This window comes from Lissotriton vulgaris, chromosome 6 (genome assembly GCF_964263255.1).
Source record: "Lissotriton vulgaris chromosome 6, aLisVul1.2, whole genome shotgun sequence".
In the NCBI taxonomy this organism is placed as follows: Eukaryota; Metazoa; Chordata; class Amphibia; order Caudata; family Salamandridae; genus Lissotriton; species Lissotriton vulgaris.
The window spans coordinates 1,325,738,966-1,325,766,836 of record NC_141694.1 but is presented as its reverse complement, the minus strand read 5'-3'; the positions used below and the strand labels follow the sequence as shown (position 1 = coordinate 1,325,766,836).

Here is a 27,871-nt window from a genome sequence, read left to right as displayed (position 1 = left end):
TAGCATGGAAACCCTGCCGGAAACAGACATTGTAATACAGTGATTAAGTGCCTGTTCCAACTGGCAGACTGGCTCCTTGAGCACGTCGGAAGCCAGCTGGAATGTCCGGCCGGTTTCAAAACCGACAGCCTCCATTGTAATAAGGCTGTCAGTTTTGAAACCGCAATGAGGCTTGGAAAGCCTCCCAATTGTGTTCGGAGGCTTTCCGAGCCTCATCATAATGAGGCCCTTGGTCTTTCTCCTGGCAGGAGGAAGCGCCTTTCCAGATTGGAAGAGGGAACACCCCCATATTCATTAAGGAAGTAGGACTGTTTTTCCACTAGAGAAAATATTTTCTCTGTGAAGAATTAAATACGAGTGAGCTAACACGCATTTACATTTGCAGAATTTCCCACCTGGTGAAAATTCAGCATCAAGACATCCACTGGAGTCCGTCAGGAAATTTACACTAAAACGTTTCCTCATTTACTCCTTGGATTCTGTATGAACACTTTTTTAATTATTACGCAATTTGGCATCTGTGTTCCACTACGACGTCCATAAGTAAGGGAAGACGGTCTCCCCAGCAAGTCCTCTATATACAAAGCAAAGGAGGACAACAGTAATTCATGGTAGTGAGGAGGACAAAGTTCCCTAGATCTATCCCACTAGTGCAGTAACAGTGGATCAAAGGCTTAATGGACTTACATTGAGTCACCATATTTAGGGACTTGGTTGTATCGTGTGAACCGCAATAAAGGGGAGTCAACAGTTGAAATACTAGTATTAATATACAGGTCCCATCGAGGAACCCTACTTATCACCACTGGATGGTTTTTAAGAGAAAAAATGTGTTTTTTTATGGAGATCTTAATTGTTATCTTGAAGAAGACGGAAAAATCATAAAAACACATCGAGGAGTTAAAAAAAAAAGACTGGATCAGTAACATATCTGATAAAATGATGATTTCTAAGTTTAAGGATCATATATAATGTCAATACACATCAGTAATAGAAAACAGACCATTTAGTGTTGTCTAGAGTTTCTCCCAGCATTACGCGCTTGCTTGCATGATTTATGGATTACGTTTATTCATGTTGCATTGTAATACGGAAAGAATGTATGCTTTTCTTCAATTGAAACACCCTACAAGTGGGAATTGTTTTCAGCATCGCAAAGTGTTTTAGGTTGTTTTATTGTATGAATTGATATGCATTTGCTATAGCATGTTCACTAATCAATCAGGATTTCTAAAGCGCAGCTTCTTCACCTGTAAGGGCCTCGAGGTGCAGTGGGGTTCAAGCTGCTGGATCATGCTGTCTGTGCTTTATGGTAGAACATCCAAGTTTTGAGGTCCTTTCTGAACTGCTGGAGCGATGGCAAGGCTTTGAGGTACAGGGGAAGGGTGTTCTAGGTCTTCGTCGCCAGGTGGGAGATGCGTTGGCTGGCTGCTAGGGAGAGGGATCCAGAACTGAGTTTCCTGGTAGGGTGGTAGAAATTCACTGGTTTGTTGAGGTATGCTGTTCCTTCGTTGAATAGTGCCTTGTAGATATGGGTGAACATCTTGAACTGGCTTCTCTTTGCGACTAGTAGCCAATGGAGTTTCCGGAGGTAAGGAGTGATGTGTGTGTCTGGGGAGATCAAGGATGAGCCTGGCAGCTGTGTTCTGGATGGTCTGGAGTTTCCTTATGAGTTGGATGGTGCTTCCTATGTAGAGGGAGTTGCCATAGCAGAGTCTGTTGGTGACAAGGGCTTGTGTGACAGTTCGCCTGGTGCTAGGTATGAGCCATCTGAAGACTTTCCTGAGCATTCGGGGGGAAAAAAGCAAGCAGAGGATGATGCCGAAGTTGCAGGAGTGTTCGTAGGTTTGGGGGTAGGGTCCAGCTCAGGAAGCCACCATTCAATTTTCCGGAGGGTGTCCTTACTTTTCCCGAAGATGTGTACTTCTGTCTTATCTGGGTTGAGTTTGAGAGAGGGTTGTTCATCCAGAGAGCCATGTCCTTCATGCATTTTTAGAACTTGTCTTTGATGGTTGTTGGGTTGTTTGTCAGGTAGGGGATGAGTTGTGGGTCATCGGCGTAGGAGATGATGTTGAATCGTAGCTTGTGTTGTTGTTGGCTAGGGGTGTCATGTATACGTTGAAGAGGGTTGGGCTGAGGGATGAGCCTTAAGATACACAGCAGGTGATGCTCTTAGGAAGCGAAAGGTAGGGAGGGAGAATGATTTTCTGCGTTCTTCCTTAGAGGTAGAATGCGATCCACTTGAGAGGCACTCCTTGGATTCCGACCTGGTGGAGTCTGCTGATCAGTCTGTCGTGTGATACGATGTTGAAGGCTGCTGAGAGGTCGAGGGGATGAGGGCTGCTGTTTCTCTGTGGTCTAGGAGCTTTCTGATGTCATTTGTGGCTCCGACCAGAACCGTCTCTGTGCTGTTGTTTATTTAAACAGGGCACTTTCCTGAACAGAGCTCCCATTGAGGCAGCGTTCCTGTTCCGACTCGACTAACCAATAATTCACGTGAGTGCGATGTACCTTGCTTTTTCATCACTAAACAACTAGACCAATTGAAATAGTAGGCATTATGACTAAATAGGTTGTACACATATTTTTACAGTATAACAGGATTGACTCAGATCTACACCTTCGGACTTTTCAGACAGTAACTATTATCGGTCTTTCCAACCAGCAAATATCGTAAGTGGATTTTCTTCCACAAGAGTGTGGCACTATTGTTTATTAAATCCTCCAATCCTTCACACAAAAAACAAAAAACACATTTTTCATCCTCAGTTTCTACTACATTCCGCCCACATCGGTACTGACCTATTGCAGGCACAAGACCAGTCTCTTTGGACTTTTGCCACAGGTGTGTTCACGTATCGGGGATTTTTTGGTTGTGGTATTACCAGATGAAACTTGATGCTACAAGGTTGTTAAGCAGTATTATTCTCATCTTTGTACAGTCACTTAGTTGACCAATATTGTGCATAATGTCCTGTCTTAGTTCTGCTTGTCCAGATTTTAAGTTGTAATAATTTAACATATCTGGGCATCACACCAGAACCTTTTCTCTGAATTTTCCGGATTGGTCACATTAGGTGTTGCATACTCGCTAAATTTGTGTATATTCTCCCTATTCTTTTATGGGACCTCGGCCTCTTCAGCACGTCCGGACTTCCCTGGCCTCGTTACAGAAATATCTACCGACACCCAGACTGGGTCGGAATTATCACCAGTCGTGGGGTAAGCGTATGCTCTATCCTTCATAGTCTTCCATATAGCTTTTTTTTTAATTTATCATGTTTTCAAGGAACCTGTGTCACAACCAATTCTCAATTCTTTGTCCACCTCCGTAGGGATTATCGACCTTTTCCATTAGGATCTAGATGTATATTCAGCATGCCTCTTGTGGTATGGAATCATAAGACTTTCACCCCCTTTTTTCTGCTCTTTCCTATATAGCTGGTCATTGAAGTTATGAGGTAACACTATATGGGTTATTCCTTTCTAATGGGCACTGTGAGTTTTCTCTGTACCCCGTTTTCTCCTCACGCGTGGGGTGGCAAACATCACTTACCAATTTGAAACAATTATAAAGAATGAAGGCAAGAACTCCTTAAAATGCGATTCAATTATGTTTGAAAAACTTGTATCTTTGCAATCAATCTGTACAAATGTGTCCTCAAATTCATTAATAAACAGTATGTTTTGTAGTCTGAGAAATGTGTTTGCTCACATATGGTTTAAGGTACACCATTCCTCAATTCATGTCACTAGTAATGTGCTTCTTCTAGACACTCACAAGATGGGTCCTTTTCTTGTTCACTCACGGTTTTCTCTCTTAAGCGTTCCTAACCAGATAACTACTAGCTGGTACTTGAATGGTACATATTATTAGGATTTTGAATAATTTCAATGATGTGTTTTCAAAACAATAGCACTTGTATGTGGCTTTCACTCTACATCCATTGGATTAGAGTTGTATGTGATATTCTGGCTCAATTAGCCAGTTAAGGTTTTTTTCTTTCTTTCTGTTTTTCCAGCCCTGAAGATTTGGAGTGTTCTCCACTCCAATGAAACATGTGTCGGCTGGCGCAATAAACACAAGTGTAATATATATTGACTGCCCTTCCTCATTGTCTCCAAGAACACCAAAAAGATATCTACTTTTAATATTTATTGTGTGAGCACAGGTTTTTGTCTCTCTGTCTCTGTGCTGTAGTTTGATCTGAAGCCATCTTGGGAGGTGTCCTTAAGGTTATCGTTCTCCAGATGTCTGGTTAGCTGGATGTTGATAGCTTTTTCGATGACCTTTGCTGGGAAGGGGAGCAGGGAGATGCGTCAGTAGTATTTGGGATTTCCTGGGTCGGCGGATGGTTTCTTCAGCAGCGGATTCACATTGGGATGTTTCCATTCCTGGGGAAGTGGGCCATGGTGATTGAGAAGTAGAGGACCTTAGTGAATTCTTTGCTGATGGGTTGATTGCGGAGGTTGAATATGCAGGAGTCAGCTAGGGCTCTGGAGTGGATGGATCTCATGATGGATGCTGTTTCTTTCTCTGTGAGGGTGTTCCACGAATGAGCTGGGGTGGGCAGGTGTTGGATAGCGTGAAGAGGTTGATTTTGTCCTCAGTGGGGGGCTGGGGTGCAAAGTCTTGGTAGATGCTGCTGATTTTGTTGTGAAAGAAGTCCAAGAGGGTGTCGCAGAGAGCTTGTGAGGGTGTGATGATGTTTCCGGTTGCTGAGGGGTTGGCAAACTCCTTGACTATGTTGAACAATTCCTTGCTGTTGTTGGAGCTGTTGTCGATGCGGGTGGCTACAGCAGTCTTCTTGATGTTCTTCAGGAGGTGGTGTATCGGATGAGAGCTTCTTTGACTCATTTTCAGTCCTTGAGGGTCTTATTGGCGCACTATCTTCTATCCTTCATTCTGCAGTCATGTTTCAGGATTTTTAGTTCTGTAGTGAAGCAGTTTGGGTGTTGTGTTTGCTTCTTGGGGTTGGTGGGTTACCTTGGTGAGACTTCATCAGCGCTTGCTGTGATCCAATTTGCAAGGTTTTCTGCCGCTTGTTCTGTGTGTTCGGTGGTGGTGGGTAGGCATGTGTTGAGGGTGTTGGTCCACTGTTGCTCTGATAACTTTGACCAGCTGAGCCTTGTTTAGCTGGCACTGGAGGCAGGGGCTTAGGGGGTTCAGAGATGACAAAATGAACACAGTGGTGATCGGTCCAGGTGAGCTCCTCAGTGTGGGGGTATTTTACTCTGTTGCTGGCTATGAAAATGGGGTCGAGCGTGTTTCCTGTGGTAGGTCAGTGGCAAGCTGCCTGAGTGCGAGGTTAGCCATGCTTTCTAGGAGGTCGGCCATGTTGGTGTCTCCAGTGTTCTCAAGGTGAAAGTCGTGGAATGTTAAACTCATGGAAGAGTTTTAATAGAAAAAAAAATATTTGTGACCAAGTGTCTTTTCAATACTGCAGTGGTAGTTAGGTTTGATATATAGAACACATACTTGACAAGTTCTGGCTGGGTGTAGAATTGAATAGTGTATGCATTTGTGGTACTCTATCTCCCAAGTGGAAATCTTATTTTTACTGAATTCCTAAAAACACAAAAATGTGCTTCAATTGTGGAAGTAACACAGAGAGCAGATTCCCAATATTTTGTTGGGGTGAATTTATTCCAAAATACTATGTGTGCAATGTGTTCAATGCTTATAATATACCTTTTACTATGCAGAGCCCATTTTTTTCCGTATGTGTGGGAGTCCTCTTAATAAAGCTAAGCTTACGTGCCTGAAGTTGTATACCGGATAGCAGGTGCCAACTTTGATAATTGGGCGTTTTGAAGTAACTGAAATTTCACCAGAGTTACTCAATGAATTCGTTTCTCACCGAGTAAATTCAGAGGTATATACTTACAACTACTACTGGAGGTTTCACTTTACTGAACAAAGCTAACAATGATGCTAAAGGATAATGATGGACCTTGGCCATGCACCATGAAGGTGAATTGCTTTTTTGACGATTCTATTTAGCGACTCCTCAAATTAGAACAGAGTATGCCATGAACTTTATGCTGACAAATCACTTCACTGACCCAACTATTAATTATGGACACAGTATGATTAAAGTGCAGGCATTACAGAAAATACGTATGTGCTGCAAGCAGAATTTATTCTTCTCCTTTGTTGATCTGGCGTTTTAGCAACCACTGATTTTGAGCAAACATACCACGCAATACAGAGAGACACTCACCGCCATGCGCTGCTGTTTCCTCAGATGCTTAACACGAATTTGGTCCAAAATGGCAGCCAGTTCCTTAACAGGTTGTCCTAAATCTTCAGCGTATCTCTCGATGAGAGCTTCAGGTATCCCACAACGTCCGTGCTGTCATTGTTGAAAAAGAAATGGAAACAAATGAAAAGATATGCTTTAAAATATCAGCTGTGTTTGTAATGTAACTCAATGTAAGGGAGTATATATCGTTATCACAATTTGTTTATAGACACGTTATTGAGTTTTGTAGGGTACATTGTAATACAACAAGGAAGGTGAACTGTAAACATTAAAAAAGAAAAACCAGGTTGCAAAACCGATAGTCCCTCACTTCCCGCTTCCATGTCAACAAATGAGGCAAAACTCAGATCGAGTCCCATCCCATGATCCCCCCCTTCCCTCACCTCCAAGCCGCACTCTGAGTATTTCTAATTTTCAGATACAAGTATAGATGCACTAGTAGGTCCTGGAAAAATAAAAACCCCTATGTATTGTGCCCAACCCTCCCATTCTGGGGGAAGCTTTTGGCCGCATAAAAAGGTCTTTCTATGTTCATGCTGTGATCAAGCCCACTCTTCCACTTCCTGACTACAATAGGGTGCATCTACCTCCATTTGTGTGTGATATCTCTTAGGGCCAATGTTAGCCTTAGACAAAGCAGTGTGACTGTGTTCCTACTGGCATCTAACTCAAAATTCATACATGGTAAGGCCAACTTGGGGTCTAATAGTTTTATCCATCCCAGGATGGACCCCAGGCATGTAAGCACCTGCATCCAGTGGCGTGTTAAGCGTAGACATCTCCACGTTGTGTGTAGGAGGTCACCCCTGAGCTCAGCCTACCAAAGACAAGTCGGGCAGTCTATAACCCCCATCCTCCATCATCTATGATTGGTAAAATAGGCTATATGGGGAATTTTCATTTGTATTAAGTGCAATCTGGAGGAGATTGCCAAGTGCTGCTTGCTGCCCTAGCCTCAGTCCACTCTGTGTCCATAAGCGAGCCTAAATGTTACTCCCTTTGTCACCAGGTGAACTCCCAATTCCCCCATGAGTAACTTTGCCTCAAGCGGGTTGAACTATGGGAGATCCTCCAATCTGGCGATGTACAGGGGCAAGGTATGCCTAAGATGAAAGTACAGAAATAATTTGCTGTGATGCAGCCCAAATTCCTCTTGTAGGGTCTGGAGTATTGTCCCCTCCATCACATCCCCAGTGGCGAGATACCTATTGTGTCTCATTTCTTAAACCTTTGTAAGTTAGCCACCTGCCTAAGTTGCATGCCTTTCCAAAGCAGAGTTTGATCTGTCAACTTTTTCTGCCAACTTAGTTGTCTCAGGGTGGTACTCAACAGATTCAACACCACCTTAGTTGCCGGCATGAGGATGGAATGTACTCTCCCTGCGTCTAGAAAGTGTCGGATTGGTACTGCCCTGAGAGCCCATTTGTCAGATGCTAATGCAGGATTGCTCTACGGCGTTGCACCACCATTCGTTCATTATCATGTAGGGCCATATGTATCATCCTGACCATTTGCGATTTCTAAATAGCGATTTTTAAGGAATCGGTATTTAGAAATCGCAAAATGGTATGCATGTAGGAAATCGCTTCTTTTTAGCGATTCCTAAATTGCGATTAGCAAATTGCTAATCGCAAATTTCCCATTCATTTCTATGGGCCAGGAGGCCCATAGGAATGAAGGGGTAATTTGCGATTAGCAATTAGCTAATCGCAATTTAGGAATATTTTCAAAGTGGGAGGGGTGTCACAAGAACATCCTGCTGCACCCCTGAAAATGACATGTGTTGGCATATGGCGCCCATACATGCCCTAAGGGCATGTATGAGCGTCATATGGCACCTTTGGATTTTAAATAAATTGCTTTATTAAAAGAATTTGCGGGGAGGAGCCAAGATGGCGCTCGTATCAGACATGTAGTCCCTCGGCTCCGGGGACCGTCTCCGCCTTCGAGCCTCTCCTGCCAGATATCCTGCACCGAAGTGGCTGATTCCGGCAGCGGACGCATTCCGCCGACCCGCCACGAAATCCTGAACCTTTTGCTCCTCGGCAAGTTGATGAAACGCTTGGACACGGCTGGCGGCCCGCATCGGCATAAAGACCGGGACCTCGCGTGACTGTCGAGGCCGACCTTCAGAGGCGCGCTCCCTGGGCTTGATGACCGTGAGGTTCCGACTGGTCGGGTATCGTCGGACAGCTGACCCTTCACCCATGCCCTGCTGCACTGCTGACGCTGCGGCGCTACGACTGGGCTACAACTGCTCTGCTATGGGCACTTGCACTGCTGTTCGTGTGCTTATTGCCTACATCTCGTCCCGCTACTGGTGCTGCACCTCCGATCTGCCAGGTACTAGTAGCTAAGCGGGGCGACGCAGGGGACGGACTGAGATATCGTCTTTACCCAGGCACATACTTTTGCCCTCACAGCACGCCCAGTTGTCCTCCCAGAGAGCGCAGCCTGTCCCGGACCGGGGATTCCCTGCCTGCCGCAATGGTGATCATGTTGTTATGTGACCGGGCGTTTTGGCGGTGATTGGTGCTTCTGGACCAACTGTGTAGTAAGACATGCCTGACACAATGTGCGCTACCTCCCACAGCTATGGGAGTATTCTGGAGGCGATCCTTTCCCTTCGCTCTGAGGCTTTAAGACTCGGTTGCGCCCTGTTGGACAAGATGGAGGCCGTCCTCAGTGCTTCGACTCGCCCCAAGATGGCCGACTTGCAGGGTCCCGACGCCGCTCTTTGTTTCACCTCCGCCTGTGCTACGAGGGCGTCCGCGGAGGTCGGTGGTGCCCTCGTGAACCCAAACTTACCACCACCATCAGTCGCTGGAGGTTGGCTCCCGAACTTGTGCACCCCTCCGGAGTCTCCGCCACGACGTGAGCTTTCTCTCCTCGCCGAGTTCTCGAATCCTCGAGACTTGCCCCGAGAGGTGACGGACGCGGAGATCTTCCTCCCTGCCCCGGCTATACCCGGGAGACTCGAGACGGCGGGCTCTATCCTTTTGTTGAGACTCCTGGACTTCACTGCCCTGTATGCACCGAGTCTCCGGCACCGTGGTTCCCTCCCTGGACTGCCGTCTTCATCTGCATCGACTATACGGACCTGCGGTGGTAAGGAGAAAACGGGACAAGGATAGACATTTCCTTTATCGGACTGGTGGATTTCTGGTGTCTGATTGTGTCGGAGGGGGACATGATGTCGGCAGACTGTTCACTGGTATTGCCGCAGTGCTCCAATCTGTGCTCTGGAATTGTTTCATGATCATCAGGACACTAACTCCTGTTGTTGTACAGTTCTTGTGGGTGAGACAGCGGGGGACCTAGTCTCCTTGTATGACTTGGAAATGTACCGGTGGTGCCAGAAGACTCTAGTGGGGGTTTACACCTGGTCTGGGTATTGTTGCCTTACATACGCTGTGCGCGGCTGTTGTGACCTCAATTTCTTTACATATTGGATATGCTATTGCTGCTAGGTGACAGACTACTATAGATACTGCTGGTGTGAGATGGCGGAGCTGGGGGACGGATAGTGGGCTCCTCCCCACCCTTCTTATTTCTGAGAGCTTTAGGATTCTATCCTTTCTTACTCTCTATATTTCGGGACTCCTTTTCTTGGGCGACAGGCACACTGCTAGGGGGGGACAGGCCGTAGCCAGCTGCAGGGGTGCAGGGTGGGGGGTACTTGGGGGGTGGGGCTGCTTTCTTTTTGTTTTTTCCTTTTTTGTTCTATGGGCCTTCTATTCTTTTCCCTTTCTTCCTTCCCTGGGGCTTAGACGCTTCTTTCTGGGTGCTGCGCCGCGACTCTGGTGTTCTCTTACGTTGCAAGATTGTCTATCCTGATTGTCCCACACCAGTATTGACTTGCTGTGCTACAATATCCTGTATGCGCCTATCCTACAAGGGAAAACTTTTAAAATTAGACCTCAGTCCTCCTGTAATGAATCCTCTGTACTTATAGTAAGTTGTACTGTATCGTATGTGTGGGCCCTTGGGCCCTTGCTGACTTGTACTTGCTTTTTTTCTATCAATAAAGGTCTTCCAAAAATTTAAAAAAAAAAAAAAAAAAAGAATTTGCAACTTACCACCAACTAGAAGTTGGTGGTAATTTGTGAATCCTTATGGGCATTTTTGCAATAATTTTCCGTTGATACATTGCATTTAAGGAATCGCACAATTGGCGGTTCCTTAAGTGCAATCGCAAAATAAGGAATAGCAAATTTTGCGATTCCTTATTTTGCTGCCAAAATGTGTCATACATACCATTTAGCAAATTAGCATTCACAAAGACCCAAATTCTGCGAATTTCCGCCTTTGTGAATGCTAATTTGCTTGATACATATGGCCCATAGTGAGTGGCCCTATAACACGACTCCATGTCTGCAGCTGCCACTCCACCTTCGAATGAAAATTTGAAGCACTTGGCCAGACCTATATGAGGGAGGCCCTCATTCCACAGTAAACTACTTAGTAGAGAATTGATTTTGCTGAAGAATGAAGGTGGGGCATCACAAGGATAATTCTGTGGCAGCAACATTTTTATAATAGCCAACCTGCCAAGGAGCGATATGGGGAGCATCATCCAGGTGCGTAAATCAGTTGTAAGTCGCTCCATTAATGGCACAATGTTCCAAAGCCAGTTTGGAATCCGAGTAATGTAGACACCCAGGTATCAGAAGCAGTAGTTTGGAAGCCCACGCCAGATCTTGTGGGTAGGTGTTGGCTTGGAATAGAATGGACTTGGACATATATTAATGGGAAGACCACATGTCTCCCCAAAGACCTGCTGGAGCCGGAATGCCAATGGGCTAGAATCTCCGGGGTTTGTTAAGATGAGGACATTGCCCATATATGTAGCGATCTGGTCGGAGACTCCGTCTGCCCACTCGAACCCCCTAATTGGAGCATCAATGTGGAACCATTTTGATAGAGGCTCTAAAGCTGTAGCAAAGAGTATTGGGGACAGTGGGCATTCCTGTCTGGTTTCCCTGTGAATCTGAAGGGGCTCAGATAATGCCCGTCCCACTCGGACTTGGGTGGAGATAGGCCTGTGTACAAGTGCTGGACATATTTTGAGAATTTTGGACCAAAACTAAGGTTCTTAAGTAGGAGGAACAATAATCCCACTCAATAAGAGTGGGAAAGCTTTTCCGATATCTGCCAGCAGTTACCGCCGCTGGCTGATGTAATACATCTGCCAAGGCTAAAGGAATATGTAGACAACGGATGTTGTGCCGTGTGGCCCTGTGGCATAAACCCACATGATCTGGATGGATCATTGAGGGTAACACCCCCACCAGATGTTCTGCCAGAGCCTTCACAATAATGTTGACCTCCACATTAAGGAGGGGAATGAGGCAATAAGAGGGACAACTGTCTTGGAAGTGCCCCAGCTTAAGGTAACAACAAACTCTGCCTCTTGCAAATAGGGGGGCAGGCTCGCAATATCCACTACCTACGCCAACATGCAATTAGGAGGATCTCTCAGATGTTTCACGTATGACTCTTAAAATTCTCGGGGGAAGTATTGAGCAAATTGATTTTTAGCACTATTTTAATATTACAGAACTCACACAAGCCTTGTTCTTTAACAAGACGATTTTAGTGTGTTCCCTGTGGACCCAACTGCAGGAGACGTCATGAAGCCCTATGAGCCATAAAGAACATATTATGACCCATTGCCTAGAAGGAGGTGCAATGAGTCACATCTCCTGTGAATTGCAGAAAACCTTGCATCTGCCTTGTACTTAAGAGAGTATCCTATCCATGGATCTTCTTTGTAAATAAGAGGATAGAAACTGAAAGCAATATGACTCAACAGTAGTTAATGTACCAACAGCGTGTCCCAACTGGGAGACGTCCCCTAGTCACAGCTCATTCTTCCCAACTGGGCTATCCAATTAATGATAAGTAACACCGTTGTTTACTTCACATTCATATTTAATGTTTCATTAATTTCAAGAATTCCTTCATTCTTCGTATTTATAAATCCAATCAAGTGTTGTTAATTCTCATTGTTCAAATACATCCATAATCCAATGCATTTCGGCTAACAAAAAGCCTTCATCAGGGATAAGGGTCTATAATTGGAAGAAATTGATGCATGACTAAACAGAATCTCATATTCGACATGTTGTGATTTCATAAATAAAGAAAGTGAAATGGTGAACAGGCCAACGCCCCCAGGTTCAGATATTAGAAATGAGTCTTAAATCTCAAAACAATATGAGTCAAAACAATAGATCAAAACTAAAATCACCCGTGTATACAAGAAACTTAATATCAAGCAAAAAATCACTGTGCATAACCTGCATTTATCACAAAAATAGAGAATAAGCACTTAAATCTAAATAGAATAACAACAGTATTGAAAATGAGCGTAGTTAAATCACAGGAGAGGCTAATATAATGTTATGAAAGGGTAAGAAAGGTTTAATACCGAGGACCAGATTTTCTTTACAGGATAAGTGGGTACAAAAAGAATACCGATAGCACTGTTTATTACATTTTACGTTGCGATTAACTCTCCTTCAATTAAACATATTAGTCATCAGTGATGTCATTTGAGATGTCATCAGTGATGTCATGAGTAATGTCACTGACCATGTCATGAGTGATGTAATATGTGACGTCATCAGCAGTGCATTACGGGCGCGCAAGTTATAGTTAGCTGAACTAACTAGAACGGGGGAATTTCAATGGTTTTATATGAGTGAAATGTCCAGCTAACTATAACATGAGTGAAACCTACGTTTTTTTCAGTGAATTTCAAAGGTTTTGTAAATGCTACTTCCTAACTATAACGTGTGTAAAACCTACGTTTTTTTCACTGAAATATATATATATATATATATATATATATATATATATATATATATATATATATATATATATATATATATATATATATATATATATATATATATCCACACCACCACGTACTTCCAAAGTACAGTCGCACTCCAACAATGATCTCCGCCACACAGGTAATTGGTTTAGGAAGTCTTTATTCCATATTCAGCCAAACTTAGGACAAAAAACCCAACGCGTTTCGGCGACACACTCGCCTTGGTCACGGGTTAGTTGGTTTGTTTTTCAGCCGATATTTAAATAAAGAAAAAAGTGCAAAAAAGTGTCAGGAAGTGCAAACATAAACATAGGACTGCTGTATTAACACGGCAACCTCGTCGGCCATCTTAGCATGGTGAAATACAACCACATTTAGTATCATATACTGCAGGTAACTAGTACAGAAAGAAAACTGATTACACTGGCATGTTTTCATACAGAAATTTATGGATTCATATTTGATAGCATATGAAATCCAATAAGTACCACCATATTAGTCCTAAATCTGATACTATAAGCGGCATGCATGATATTTTGTTACACACTTTTATCAACCAACCAGATCCAAATTACGTAAAAACATCCCAAGTGGGTATAACGTCACCTATCAATTTGCACCAGTTGTATACGGTGTAAGTTCAGAGCAGAGTAGAAAATTCCCAAGTGGGTAAAGGAATTCTTGTCAAAATCCGCTATGCCAGCAAATAATATATACAAAGTACAAGCCCAAGTGGGTGATGGCATATCCACATCTTTTGTATCCACAAAAATAATATATACAAAGTACATGCTCAGGTGGGTGATGGCATAGTCTAGTCAGGCTCATCATCTAATTTCTATACAACTCATGTATAGAGCAAAAAAGTGTTGATAGACACCAATAGTCTTCCAAATAACTACTCCACAGGTGACAGTTCATCCAAGTATGGTCATCCGGGCTGATGGTCATGCATTGATAAACGTTACAACATTTCTTTCATACCTGCAAAAAAATGAAATGTCTAGTGATGGCTCAATTCATAAATGTTCACATACCCAACTCAGTGAATTAAAATGTTAAAAACAATTAAGGAAGTCTCAGACGGGGAAAAGCAAAGATACTAAGTTCCAGTTAAACTCTAGATCAATAATGTGAAGCAACCTCAGCATTTGCAACATACACAGACTTTTAGTAATGAAAATTGACCAAATCATTCTCCCAGAAACCAGCTCATTTCTTCTTCGGAATTCAATCCTTCTGGGATCTTGGAATTGAGCTCTAAAATTAATCTAGATTCCATTTGTCGCAGTTTGCGTATACGGTCCCCACCCCTGTTAGATTGAGGGACTCTGTCAATTACAAAAAATCTTAAAAGATTACGGTTAGCATTATGTTTCTCTTCAAAGTGTCTCGCTATCGGGGACAACTTGTCTTTGTTAGCGATGGCCCGCATATGTTCCAGTATTCTTTTCTTTGCGGGGAACATAGTGCTGCCCACATACTTCTTTTCACAAGGGCACAACAATATGTAAACACAGTAATCAGATAGACATGTAAGATGTTTCTCTATTTTCCTCTCAGTTCCATAAAGAGGAAAGTAGACTGTTTTAACATTGCAACTATATTTGCATGCTTTGCAATTCATGCAAACATAGAACCCTTGGATTTCCCTAGATGACATTTTGCGTGAAGAGATTTCATTCTTGCTAAGCCTGTCTTTTAAGGAGTTGTTCTTCCTATACGTGATACTAGGGGATTCTTTTAACACCTCAGTCAGAGTAGATTCAGTGTGCAGTATCTTCCAGTGTCTATTCAGACATTTCCGCAGATCACCAGATTTTGAGTTAAAGGTAGAAATGTATCTAATGGTGGAATCATCACAAGCTTTATCTTTAGGTGTTAATAGATCTGCTTGAGTCAATTTGGAGGCTTTCGCAAGTGCATCTTTTATACATTTCTGCCCATAGCCTCTCTCACTGAAACGTTGTTTCATAACCTTACACTCTTTTTGGAATTCAGTGTCACAGCTACAGTTTCTCCGAGCCCGAAGAAATTCCCCATAGGGGATACTGTAGATTAAGGATTTGGGGTGACTGCTTTCCGCGTGTAACAGAGTGTTACCTGCGGTTTCTTTCCGGTGTAGGCACGAAGTCAACAAATTATTGACTACAGAAATTTCGAGATCCAGGAACACTGCCCTTTCCTTACATATAGTGCCTTCAAAACGCAGATTTAAATCATTGTCATTCAATGATTCAATGAATTGTAGAGCTTGTTCATGGCTTCCACTCCAGACGACAAATAAGTCGTCAATATAGCGGAGCCATGAAACTACATGGATGTAATGGTTGCCATGGCGACTGGGCACCTGCCGCTCCCACCACCCCATAAAGAGGTTGGCATAGCTTGGAGCAAAGCAGGTGCCCATCGCAGTCCCCTGTTTCTGTCTAAAAAACATTTCATTAAAAATAAAAAAATTATTTTCTAGACAAAATTGTATCATCTGCAACAACATGTGATTGTGGTCAAGAAAAGAGATTGAGCGAAATTTCAAATAGTATTCGCACGCTTTTAGTCCATCCGAATGTATGATGGACGTGTATAGGCTGTTAACATCCAGTGTAATCAGCAAAAATTGTTCGTCCCATGTAATATCTCTGATTTTATTGAGAAAGTCACGGCTATCTTTGAGATAGGAGGGGAGTTCTTCTACAAATGGACGAAGAAAAAAGTCAATGTATTGCGAAGTTTTTTCCAAGAGAGAGTCCATAGAGGAGACAATTGGTCTCCCTGGAGGTGCCACAGAGTTTTTGTGTAATTTGGGCAAAAGATATAAAATTGCCACCTTGGGTGTGCGGTTGAGCATAAAAGAATATTCTTCCCATTCTAGCAATTTGCTCGTATGCCATTCCTTAAGCATTTGATGATATCTTGTGGTGGATTCCTTAATTTCAGTGATAGATGTTTGTTCATAGCATTCAATATCCATTAGCTGTCTCATACCTTCGTTAATGTAATCACTTACATTTTGAACCACCACATTGCCACCCTTATCAGATTGATGGATAGTAATAGTCTGATCCATTTGTAAATTCTTAATGGCCATTCTCTCTTGTTTGGATAGATTATCTTTGTCCCATTTCCTCTTTTTTCTTGCCATGTTTTTCAGGTCTTTAATAACCAGTTCCTCAAAGATGTCAATGCCACAGGGCGGGAGGGTAGGGTTGAAAGTAGATTTAGGTTTGAAGTCATTCGGGCAGTTCAGATTAACCGTAAAGCCCAAAGATGTCGCATCACAGGGGGATGAATCTATCTCCTCAAATTCTAATTCCTTTAACACAATAAGTGCTTCAACCTCATTTACCGTTTCAGATGCTGGCACAACATTCTTAGATAGTACAGTATTTCTAGCTTTCAACTTGTGCCACTTGCGGAGCCTCAATTTACGTGTGAATTTGTTGGATTGTTCGAATCGCATGATGTCTATCTTAATCAAGTTTGCGTGGAAGGAACACGCATCTCTGCTGATAACGATTGCTGAATTAAAAGAAGAAATCGAGAAAGAGGACAGTGATGAAACTTTCAAAAGCAAAATGGAGGAGATCCCCAAAAGGATTCTGAAACATGAGGAGGAAATAATCATGAAGAAGGAACGTAAATTCCTAAGAGATCAAATTGATTACTTGTCCGGTAGAATCTTTACGTTCAGTAAGAAATATGATAATGTGAGCAAAAACACCAGCAAGAGCAACACGACAACGGATGGAGCAGAAAGCGAGATAAGTGAGAGTGATATCTCAGATGATGGAACTTTACTATCAAATGAACCATCCAGCACTCTGCCAAATTTTCGGGAGGAATTTCGGAAAATGAATCAGAAACCAAATCTACAAAGCTGGCAAATAGATCGAGGCAGGGGGCGAGGAAGAGGCCTTACAGGACGCGGCAGAGGAAGAGGAAGACAAATAGGAGGAACACCCACAACCTCAAATGTACAAGGAGGGGCGGCTGGTGGAAAAAACACGAGCCAAGCATCGGGAGTGGAGACGAGAGGCCAAAAGAAACAACGAGGAAAATAAAGAACACGAAGAATGTGGTAAATCTTTCAAACAGATCTATTACTGATGTTGAGTTTGATGTTTTAAGTTTTGGTCTATCATTTTGTCCTACCTCTGATTTTTCTTATTCTCAAGAAAGAATAGACTTGTACAAATTCACACGTAAATTGAGGCTCCGCAAGTGGCACAAGTTGAAAGCTAGAAATACTGTACTATCTAAGAATGTTGTGCCAGCATCTGAAACGGTAAATGAGGTTGAAGCACTTATTGTGTTAAAGGAATTAGAATTTGAGGAGATAGATTCAGCCCCCTGTGATGCGACATCTTTGGGCTTTACGGTTAATCTGAACTGCCCGAATGACTTCAAACCTAAATCTACTTTCAACCCTACCCTCCCGCCCTGTGGCATTGACATCTTTGAGGAACTGGTTATTAAAGACCTGAAAAACATGGCAAGAAAAAAGAGGAAATGGGACAAAGATAATCTATCCAAACAAGAGAGAATGGCCATTAAGAATTTACAAATGGATCAGACTATTACTATCCATCAATCTGATAAGGGTGGCAATGTGGTGGTTCAAAATGTAAGTGATTACATTAACGAAGGTATGAGACAGCTAATGGATATTGAATGCTATGAACAAACATCTATCACTGAAATTAAGGAATCCACCACAAGATATCATCAAATGCTTAAGGAATGGCATACGAGCAAATTGCTAGAATGGGAAGAATATTCTTTTATGCTCAACCGCACACCCAAGGTGGCAATTTTATATCTTTTGCCCAAATTACACAAAAACTCTGTGGCACCTCCAGGGAGACCAATTGTCTCCTCTATGGACTCTCTCTTGGAAAAAACTTCGCAATACATTGACTTTTTTCTTCGTCCATTTGTAGAAGAACTCCCCTCCTATCTCAAAGATAGCCGTGACTTTCTCAATAAAATCAGAGATATTACATGGGACGAACAATTTTTGCTGATTACACTGGATGTTAACAGCCTATACACGTCCATCATACATTCGGATGGACTAAAAGCGTGCGAATACTATTTGAAATTTCGCTCAATCTCTTTTCTTGACCACAATCACATGTTGTTGCAGATGATACAATTTTGTCTAGAAAATAATTTTTTTATTTTTAATGAAATGTTTTTTAGACAGAAACAGGGGACTGCGATGGGCACCTGCTTTGCTCCAAGCTATGCCAACCTCTTTATGGGGTGGTGGGAGCGGCAGGTGCCCAGTCGCCATGGCAACCATTACATCCATGTAGTTTCATGGCTCCGCTATATTGACGACTTATTTGTCGTCTGGAGTGGAAGCCATGAACAAGCTCTACAATTCATTGAATCATTGAATGACAATGATTTAAATCTGCGTTTTGAAGGCACTATATGTAAGGAAAGGGCAGTGTTCCTGGATCTCGAAATTTCTGTAGTCAATAATTTGTTGACTTCGTGCCTACACCGGAAAGAAACCGCAGGTAACACTCTGTTACACGCGGAAAGCAGTCACCCCAAATCCTTAATCTACAGTATCCCCTATGGGGAATTTCTTCGGGCTCGGAGAAACTGTAGCTGTGACACTGAATTCCAAAAAGAGTGTAAGGTTATGAAACAACGTTTCAGTGAGAGAGGCTATGGGCAGAAATGTATAAAAGATGCACTTGCGAAAGCCTCCAAATTGACTCAAGCAGATCTATTAACACCTAAAGATAAAGCTTGTGATGATTCCACCATTAGATACATTTCTACCTTTAACTCAAAATCTGGTGATCTGCGGAAATGTCTGAATAGACACTGGAAGATACTGCACACTGAATCTACTCTGACTGAGGTGTTAAAAGAATCCCCTAGTATCACGTATAGGAAGAACAACTCCTTAAAAGACAGGCTTAGCAAGAATGAAATCTCTTCACGCAAAATGTCATCTAGGGAAATCCAAGGGTTCTATGTTTGCATGAATTGCAAAGCATGCAAATATAGTTGCAATGTTAAAACAGTCTACTTTCCTCTTTATGGAACTGAGAGGAAAATAGAGAAACATCTTACATGTCTATCTGATTACTGTGTTTACATATTGTTGTGCCCTTGTGAAAAGAAGTATGTGGGCAGCACTATGTTCCCCGCAAAGAAAAGAATACTGGAACATATGCGGGCCATCGCTAACAAAGACAAGTTGTCCCCGATAGCGAGACACTTTGAAGAGAAACATAATGCTAACCGTAATCTTTTAAGATTTTTTGTAATTGACAGAGTCCCTCAATCTAACAGGGGTGGGGACCGTATACGCAAACTGCGACAAATGGAATCTAGATTAATTTTAGAGCTCAATTCCAAGATCCCAGAAGGATTGAATTCCGAAGAAGAAATGAGCTGGTTTCTGGGAGAATGATTTGGTCAATTTTCATTACTAAAAGTCTGTGTATGTTGCAAATGCTGAGGTTGCTTCACATTATTGATCTAGAGTTTAACTGGAACTTAGTATCTTTGCTTTTCCCCGTCTGAGACTTCCTTAATTGTTTTTAACATTTTAATTCACTGAGTTGGGTATGTGAACATTTATGAATTGAGCCATCACTAGACATTTCATTTTTTTGCAGGTATGAAAGAAATGTTGTAACGTTTATCAATGCATGACCATCAGCCCGGATGACCATACTTGGATGAACTGTCACCTGTGGAGTAGTTATTTGGAAGACTATTGGTGTCTATCAACACTTTTTTGCTCTATACATGAGTTGTATAGAAATTAGATGATGAGCCTGACTAGACTATGCCATCACCCACCTGAGCATGTACTTTGTATATATTATTTTTGTGGATACAAAAGATGTGGACATGCCATCACCCACTTGGGCTTGTACTTTGTATATATTATTTGCTGGCATAGCGGATTTTGACAAGAATTCCTTTACCCACTTGGGAATTTTCTACTCTGCTCTGAACTTACACCGTATACAACTGGTGCAAATTGATAGGTGACGTTATACCCACTTGGGATGTTTTTACGTAATTTGGATCTGGTTGGTTGATAAAAGTGTGTAACAAAATATCATGCATGCCGCTTATAGTATCAGATTTAGGACTAATATGGTGGTACTTATTGGATTTCATATGCTATCAAATATGAATCCATAAATTTCTGTATGAAAACATGCCAGTGTAATCAGTTTTCTTTCTGTACTAGTTACCTGCAGTATATGATACTAAATGTGGTTGTATTTCACCATGCTAAGATGGCCGACGAGGTTGCCGTGTTAATACAGCAGTCCTATGTTTATGTTTGCACTTCCTGACACTTTTTTGCACTTTTTTCTTTATTTAAATATCGGCTGAAAAACAAACCAACTAACCCGTGACCAAGGCGAGTGTGTCGCCGAAACGCGTTGGGTTTTTTGTCCTAAGTTTGGCTGAATATGGAATAAAGACTTCCTAAACCACTTACCTGTGTGGCGGAGATCATTGTTGGAGTGCGACTGTACTTTGGAAGTACGTGGTGGTGTGGATTTGACAGGGTTACCTTGAGCCCTGACTTGTTGCACCGGCGCGCAGAGTGTCCCGGTTTCCAGTCAAGGAAAGTGCAAAAGGATATATATATATATATATATCACAAAAATCGGTAACTTCAGTAAAGAAACCAAAAGGACACAGCAGGGATTAAGGGGAAGACCGTATATATATATATATATATATATATATATATATATATATATATATATATAAAATGAATGGGAAAAACGCGTTTTGGGACCCCCCTTTTTTCTCGGCCCCCCCTTGACGAAACCCCACCAAATTTTCAGGGGCTGCTCAGAAACAAAATGTGCCATTTTCCTGAAAATTTCAGCCGATTCCGTCCACAAACGCCAAAGTCATTAGACATAGAATTTTCAAAAATCCCATAGGGAAAAAATCCTAAATATATATACCTACTGGCGAGACGCCAGTAGGTAATATATATATATATATATATATATATATATATATATATATATATATATATATATATATATATATATATATATATATATATATATATATATGCACACCACCTCCTCGGGAACCAAGAAGAAGAAGCCACACAGGGGAAACAGCGGAGACAGCTTTAATCTGCAGGTAAACCAATCCTTCAGGGCGAATGCATTTCGGCGTTGTATGTTGCCTTCATCAGCGCCAGATGGTTCAAGCAGGAAACGGGCCAATGATGGGTTTAAAATACCGTATGCCCCTCCTGCTGAGTGTCAGTAGTCTCCACCCCCCAGAAGTGAATGTTCACAAAGTCCGGATTGGTGCACGTAGGACGCCCAATGCCACATCACTACAAGTCCCAGCATACATTGCATTGGCTTGGTCGGACCCTGGGGGTGGTTGAAAAACCAATGAAGCAGGAAACTGTCACTGACGCTAAATTAAAGGGCTCCTCTGCTCCCCTTAACCGCACCAACCTCCTTATCCTGTAGTAGCGAATTTGGCAGGAGCAAGTCCGGAAATCCAGCTCGCCCAACGTGGCGTGAAAATCACCCAACACTGCTATTTCACTATGTCCAAGTCCGGAGGCGAGCCCCAAGCATCCCAGAAACCTGGGCCGAGACAAAGTCTGCAGGGCAGAAGCCAGTAACCAGGGGCCAGCTTTGCAGTGCGAGAGCCTCTCAATGCGCGAATCTGGCTGTCGCGCTATTTGAATGCACACCACCTCCTCGGGAACCAAGAAGAAGAAGCCACACAGGGGAAACAGCGGAGACAGCTTTAATCTGCAGGTAAACCAATCCTTCAGGGCGAATGCATTTCGGCGTTGTATGTTGCCTTCATCAGCGCCAGATGGTTCAAGCAGGAAACGGGCCAATGATGGGTTTAAAATACCGTATGCCCCTCCAGCTGAGTGTCAGTAGTCTCCACCCCCCAGAAGTGAATGTTCACAAAGTCCGGATTGGTGCACGTAGGACGCCCAATGCCACATCACTACAAGTCCCAGCATACATTGCATTGGCTTGGTCGGACCCCGGGGGTGGTTGAAAAACCAATGAAGCAGGAAACTGTCACTGACGCAAAATTAAAGGCCTCCTCTGCTCCCCTTAACCGCACCAACCTCCTTATCCTGTAGTAGCGAATTTGGCAGGAGCAAGTCCGGAAATCCAGCTCGCCCAACGTGGCGTGAAAATCACCCAACACTGCTATTTCACTATGTCCAAGTCCGGAGGCGAGCCCCAAGCATCCCAGAAACCTGGGCCGAGACAAAGTCTGCAGGGCAGAAGCCAGTAACCAGGGGCCAGCTTTGCAGTGCGGGAGCCTCTCAATGCGCGAATCTGGCTGTCGCGCTATTTGAATGCACAACACCTCCTCGGGAACCAAGAAGAAGAAGCCACACAGGGGAAACAGCGGAGACAGCTTTAATCTGCAGGTAAACCAATCCTTCAGGGCGAATGCATTTCGGCGTTGTATGTTGCCTTCATCAGCGCCAGATGGTTCAAGCAGGAAACGGGCCAATGATGGGTTTAAAATACCGTATGCCCCTCCTGCTGAGTGTCAGTAGTCTCCACCCCCCAGAAGTGAATGTTCACAAAGTCCGGATTGGTGCACGTAGGACGCCCAATGCCACATCACTACAAGTCCCAGCATACATTGCATTGGCTTGGTCGGACCCCGGGGGTGGTTGAAAAACCAATGAAGCAGGAAACTGTCACTGACGCAAAATTAAAGGCCTCCTCTGCTCCCCTTAACCGCACCAACCTCCTTATCCTGTAGTAGCGAATTTGGCAGGAGCAAGTCCGGAAATCCAGCTCGCCCAACGTGGCGTGAAAATCACCCAACACTGCTATTTCACTATGTCCAAGTCCGGAGGCGAGCCCCAAGCATCCCAGAAACCTGGGCCGAGACAAAGTCTGCAGGGCAGAAGCCAGTAACCAGGGGCCAGCTTTGCAGTGCGGGAGCCTCTCAATGCGCGAATCTGGCTGTCGCGCTATTTGAATGCACACCACCTCCTCGGGAACCAAGAAGAAGCAGCCACACAGGGGAAACAGCGGAGACAGCTTTAATCTGCAGGTAAACCAATCCTTCAGGGCGAATGCATTTCGGCGTTGTATGTTGCCTTCATCAGCGCCAGATGGTTCAAGCAGGAAACGGGCCAATGATGGGTTTAAAATACCGTATGCCCCTCCTGCTGAGTGTCAGTAGTCTCCACCCCCCAGAAGTGAATGTTCACAAAGTCCGGATTGGTGCACGTAGGACGCCCAATGCCACATCACTACAAGTCCCAGCATACATTGCATTGGCTTGGTCGGACCCCGGGGGTGGTTGAAAAACCAATGAAGCAGGAAACTGTCACTGACGCAAAATTAAAGGCCTCCTCTGCTCCCCTTAACCGCACCAACCTCCTTATCCTGTAGTAGCGAATTTGGCGGGAGCAAGTCCGGAAATCCAGCTCGCCCAACGTGGCGTGAAAATCACCCAACACTGCTATTTCACTATGTCCAAGTCCGGAGGCGAGCCCCAAGCATCCCAGAAACCTGGGCCGAGACAAAGTCTGCAGGGCAGAAGCCAGTAACCAGGGGCCAGCTTTGCAGTGCGGGAGCCTCTCAATGCGCGAATCTGGCTGTCGCGCTATTTGAATGCACACCACCTCCTCGGGAACCAAGAAGAAGAAGCCACACAGGGGAAACAGCGGAGACAGCTTTAATCTGCAGGTAAACCAATCCTTCAGGGCGAATGCATTTCGGCGTTGTATGTTGCCTTCATCAGCGCCAGATGGTTCAAGCAGGAAACGGGCCAATGATGGGTTTAAAATACCGTATGCCCCTCCTGCTGAGTGTCAGTAGTCTCCACCCCCCAGAAGTGAATGTTCACAAAGTCCGGATTGGTGCACGTAGGACGCCCAATGCCACATCACTACAAGTCCCAGCATACATTGCATTGGCTTGGTCGGACCCCGGGGGTGGTTGAAAAACCAATGAAGCAGGAAACTGTCACTGACGCAAAATTAAAGGCCTCCTCTGCTCCCCTTAACCGCACCAACCTCCTTATCCTGTAGTAGCGAATTTGGCAGGAGCAAGTCCGGAAATCCAGCTCGCCCAACGTGGCGTGAAAATCACCCAACACTGCTATTTCACTATGTCCAAGTCCGGAGGCGAGCCCCAAGCATCCCAGAAACCTGGGCCGAGACAAAGTCTGCAGGGCAGAAGCCAGTAACCAGGGGCCAGCTTTGCAGTGCGGGAGCCTCTCAATGCGCGAATCTGGCTGTCGCGCTATTTGAATGCACAACACCTCCTCGGGAACCAAGAAGAAGAAGCCACACAGGGGAAACAGCGGAGACAGCTTTAATCTGCAGGTAAACCAATCCTTCAGGGCGAATGCATTTCGGCGTTGTATGTTGCCTTCATCAGCGCCAGATGGTTCAAGCAGGAAACGGGCCAATGATGGGTTTAAAATACCGTATGCCCCTCCTGCTGAGTGTCAGTAGTCTCCACCCCCCAGAAGTGAATGTTCACAAAGTCCGGATTGGTGCACGTAGGACGCCCAATGCCACATCACTACAAGTCCCAGCATACATTGCATTGGCTTGGTCGGACCCCGGGGGTGGTTGAAAAACCAATGAAGCAGGAAACTGTCACTGACGCAAAATTAAAGGCCTCCTCTGCTCCCCTTAACCGCACCAACCTCCTTATCCTGTAGTAGCGAATTTGGCAGGAGCAAGTCCGGAAATCCAGCTCGCCCAACGTGGCGTGAAAATCACCCAACACTGCTATTTCACTATGTCCAAGTCCGGAGGCGAGCCCCAAGCATCCCAGAAACCTGGGCCGAGACAAAGTCTGCAGGGCAGAAGCCAGTAACCAGGGGCCAGCTTTGCAGTGCGGGAGCCTCTCAATGCGCGAATCTGGCTGTCGCGCTATTTGAATGCACACCACCTCCTCGGGAACCAAGAAGAAGAAGCCACACAGGGGAAACAGCGGAGACAGCTTTAATCTGCAGGTAAACCAATCCTTCAGGGCGAATGCATTTCGGCGTTGTATGTTGCCTTCATCAGCGCCAGATGGTTCAAGCAGGAAACGGGCCAATGATGGGTTTAAAATACCGTATGCCCCTCCTGCTGAGTGTCAGTAGTCTCCACCCCCCAGAAGTGAATGTTCACAAAGTCCGGATTGGTGCACGTAGGACGCCCAATGCCACATCACTACAAGTCCCAGCATACATTGCATTGGCTTGGTCGGACCCCGGGGGTGGTTGAAAAACCAATGAAGCAGGAAACTGTCACTGACGCAAAATTAAAGGCCTCCTCTGCTCCCCTTAACCGCACCAACCTCCTTATCCTGTAGTAGCGAATTTGGCAGGAGCAAGTCCGGAAATCCAGCTCGCCCAACGTGGCGTGAAAATCACCCAACACTGCTATTTCACTATGTCCAAGTCCGGAGGCGAGCCCCAAGCATCCCAGAAACCTGGGCCGAGACAAAGTCTGCAGGGCAGAAGCCAGTAACCAGGGGCCAGCTTTGCAGTGCGGGAGCCTCTCAATGCGCGAATCTGGCTGTCGCGCTATTTGAATGCACACCACCTCCTCGGGAACCAAGAAGAAGAAGCCACACAGGGGAAACAGCGGAGACAGCTTTAATCTGCAGGTAAACCAATCCTTCAGGGCGAATGCATTTCGGCGTTGTATGTTGCCTTCATCAGCGCCAGATGGTTCAAGCAGGAAACGGGCCAATGATGGGTTTAAAATACCGTATGCCCCTCCTGCTGAGTGTCAGTAGTCTCCACCCCCCAGAAGTGAATGTTCACAAAGTCCGGATTGGTGCACGTAGGACGCCCAATGCCACATCACTACAAGTCCCAGCATACATTGCATTGGCTTGGTCAGACCCCGGGGGTGGTTGAAAAACCAATGAAGCAGGAAACTGTCACTGACGCAAAATTAAAGGCCTCCTCTGCTCCCCTTAACCGCACCAACCTCCTTATCCTGTAGTAGCGAATTTGGCAGGAGCAAGTCCGGAAATCCAGCTCGCCCAACGTGGCGTGAAAATCACCCAACACTGCTATTTCACTATGTCCAAGTCCGGAGGCGAGCCCCAAGCATCCCAGAAACCTGGGCCGAGACAAAGTCTGCAGGGCAGAAGCCAGTAACCAGGGGCCAGCTTTGCAGTGCGGGAGCCTCTCAATGCGCGAATCTGGCTGTCGCGCTATTTGAATGCACACCACCTCCTCGGGAACCAAGAAGAAGAAGCCACACAGGGGAAACAGCGGAGACAGCTTTAATCTGCAGGTAAACCAATCCTTCAGGGCGAATGCATTTCGGCGTTGTATGTTGCCTTCATCAGCGCCAGATGGTTCAAGCAGGAAACGGGCCAATGATGGGTTTAAAATACCGTATGCCCCTCCTGCTGAGTGTCAGTAGTCTCCACCCCCCAGAAGTGAATGTTCACAAAGTCCGGATTGGTGCACGTAGGACGCCCAATGCCACATCACTACAAGTCCCAGCATACATTGCATTGGCTTGGTCGGACCCCGGGGTGGTTGAAAAACCAATGAAGCAGGAAACTGTCACTGACGCAAAATTAAAGGCCTCCTCTGCTCCCCTTAACCGCACCAACCTCCTTATCCTGTAGTAGCGAATTTGGCAGGAGCAAGTCCGGAAATCCAGCTCGCCCAACGTGGCGTGAAAATCACCCAACACTGCTATTTCACTATGTCCAAGTCCGGAGGCGAGCCCCAAGCATCCCAGAAACCTGGGCCGAGACAAAGTCTGCAGGGCAGAAGCCAGTAACCAGGGGCCAGCTTTGCAGTGCGGGAGCCTCTCAATGCGCGAATCTGGCTGTCGCGCTATTTGAATGCACACCACCTCCTCGGGAACCAAGAAGAAGAAGCCACACAGGGGAAACAGCGGAGACAGCTTTAATCTGCAGGTAAACCAATCCTTCAGGGCGAATGCATTTCGGCGTTGTATGTTGCCTTCATCAGCGCCAGATGGTTCAAGCAGGAAACGGGCCAATGATGGGTTTAAAATACCGTATGCCCCTCCTGCTGAGTGTCAGTAGTCTCCACCCCCCAGAAGTGAATGTTCACAAAGTCCGGATTGGTGCACGTAGGATGCCCAATGCCACATCACTACAAGTCCCAGCATACATTGCATTGGCTTGGTCGGACCCCGGGGGTGGTTGAAAAACCAATGAAGCAGGAAACTGTCACTGACGCAAAATTAAAGGCCTCCTCTGCTCCCCTTAACCGCACCAACCTCCTTATCCTGTAGTAGCGAATTTGGCAGGAGCAAGTCCGGAAATCCAGCTCGCCCAACGTGGCGTGAAAATCACCCAACACTGCTATTTCACTATGTCCAAGTCCGGAGGCGAGCCCCAAGCATCCCAGAAACCTGGGCCGAGACAAAGTCTGCAGGGCAGAAGCCAGTAACCAGGGGCCAGCTTTGCAGTGCGGGAGCCTCTCAATGCGCGAATCTGGCTGTCGCGCTATTTGAATGCACACCACCTCCTCGGGAACCAAGAAGAAGAAGCCACACAGGGGAAACAGCGGAGACAGCTTTAATCTGCAGGTAAACCAATCCTTCAGGGCGAATGCATTTCGGCGTTGTATGTTGCCTTCATCAGCGCCAGATGGTTCAAGCAGGAAACGGGCCAATGATGGGTTTAAAATACCGTATGCCCCTCCTGCTGAGTGTCAGTGGTCTCCACCCCCCAGAAGTGAATGTTCACAAAGTCCGGATTGGTGCACGTAGGACGCCCAATGC

General features: G+C 44.9%; 1 protein-coding gene across 4 annotated transcripts in view; it reads right to left on the bottom strand.

Moving 5' to 3' along the window:
• Positions 1 to 27,871, bottom strand: part of SASH1 (SAM and SH3 domain containing 1) — a 576,231-nt gene that overhangs the window by 6,847 nt on the left and 541,513 nt on the right. For all 4 annotated transcript variants that reach the window (XM_086927460.1, XM_086927459.1, XM_086927461.1 and 1 more), the window contains one exon: positions 6,225 to 6,356. In XM_086927460.1, the coding sequence (XP_086783586.1) occupies positions 6,225 to 6,356 (132 nt within the window). The remainder of the gene's footprint in view (positions 1 to 6,224; positions 6,357 to 27,871) is intronic.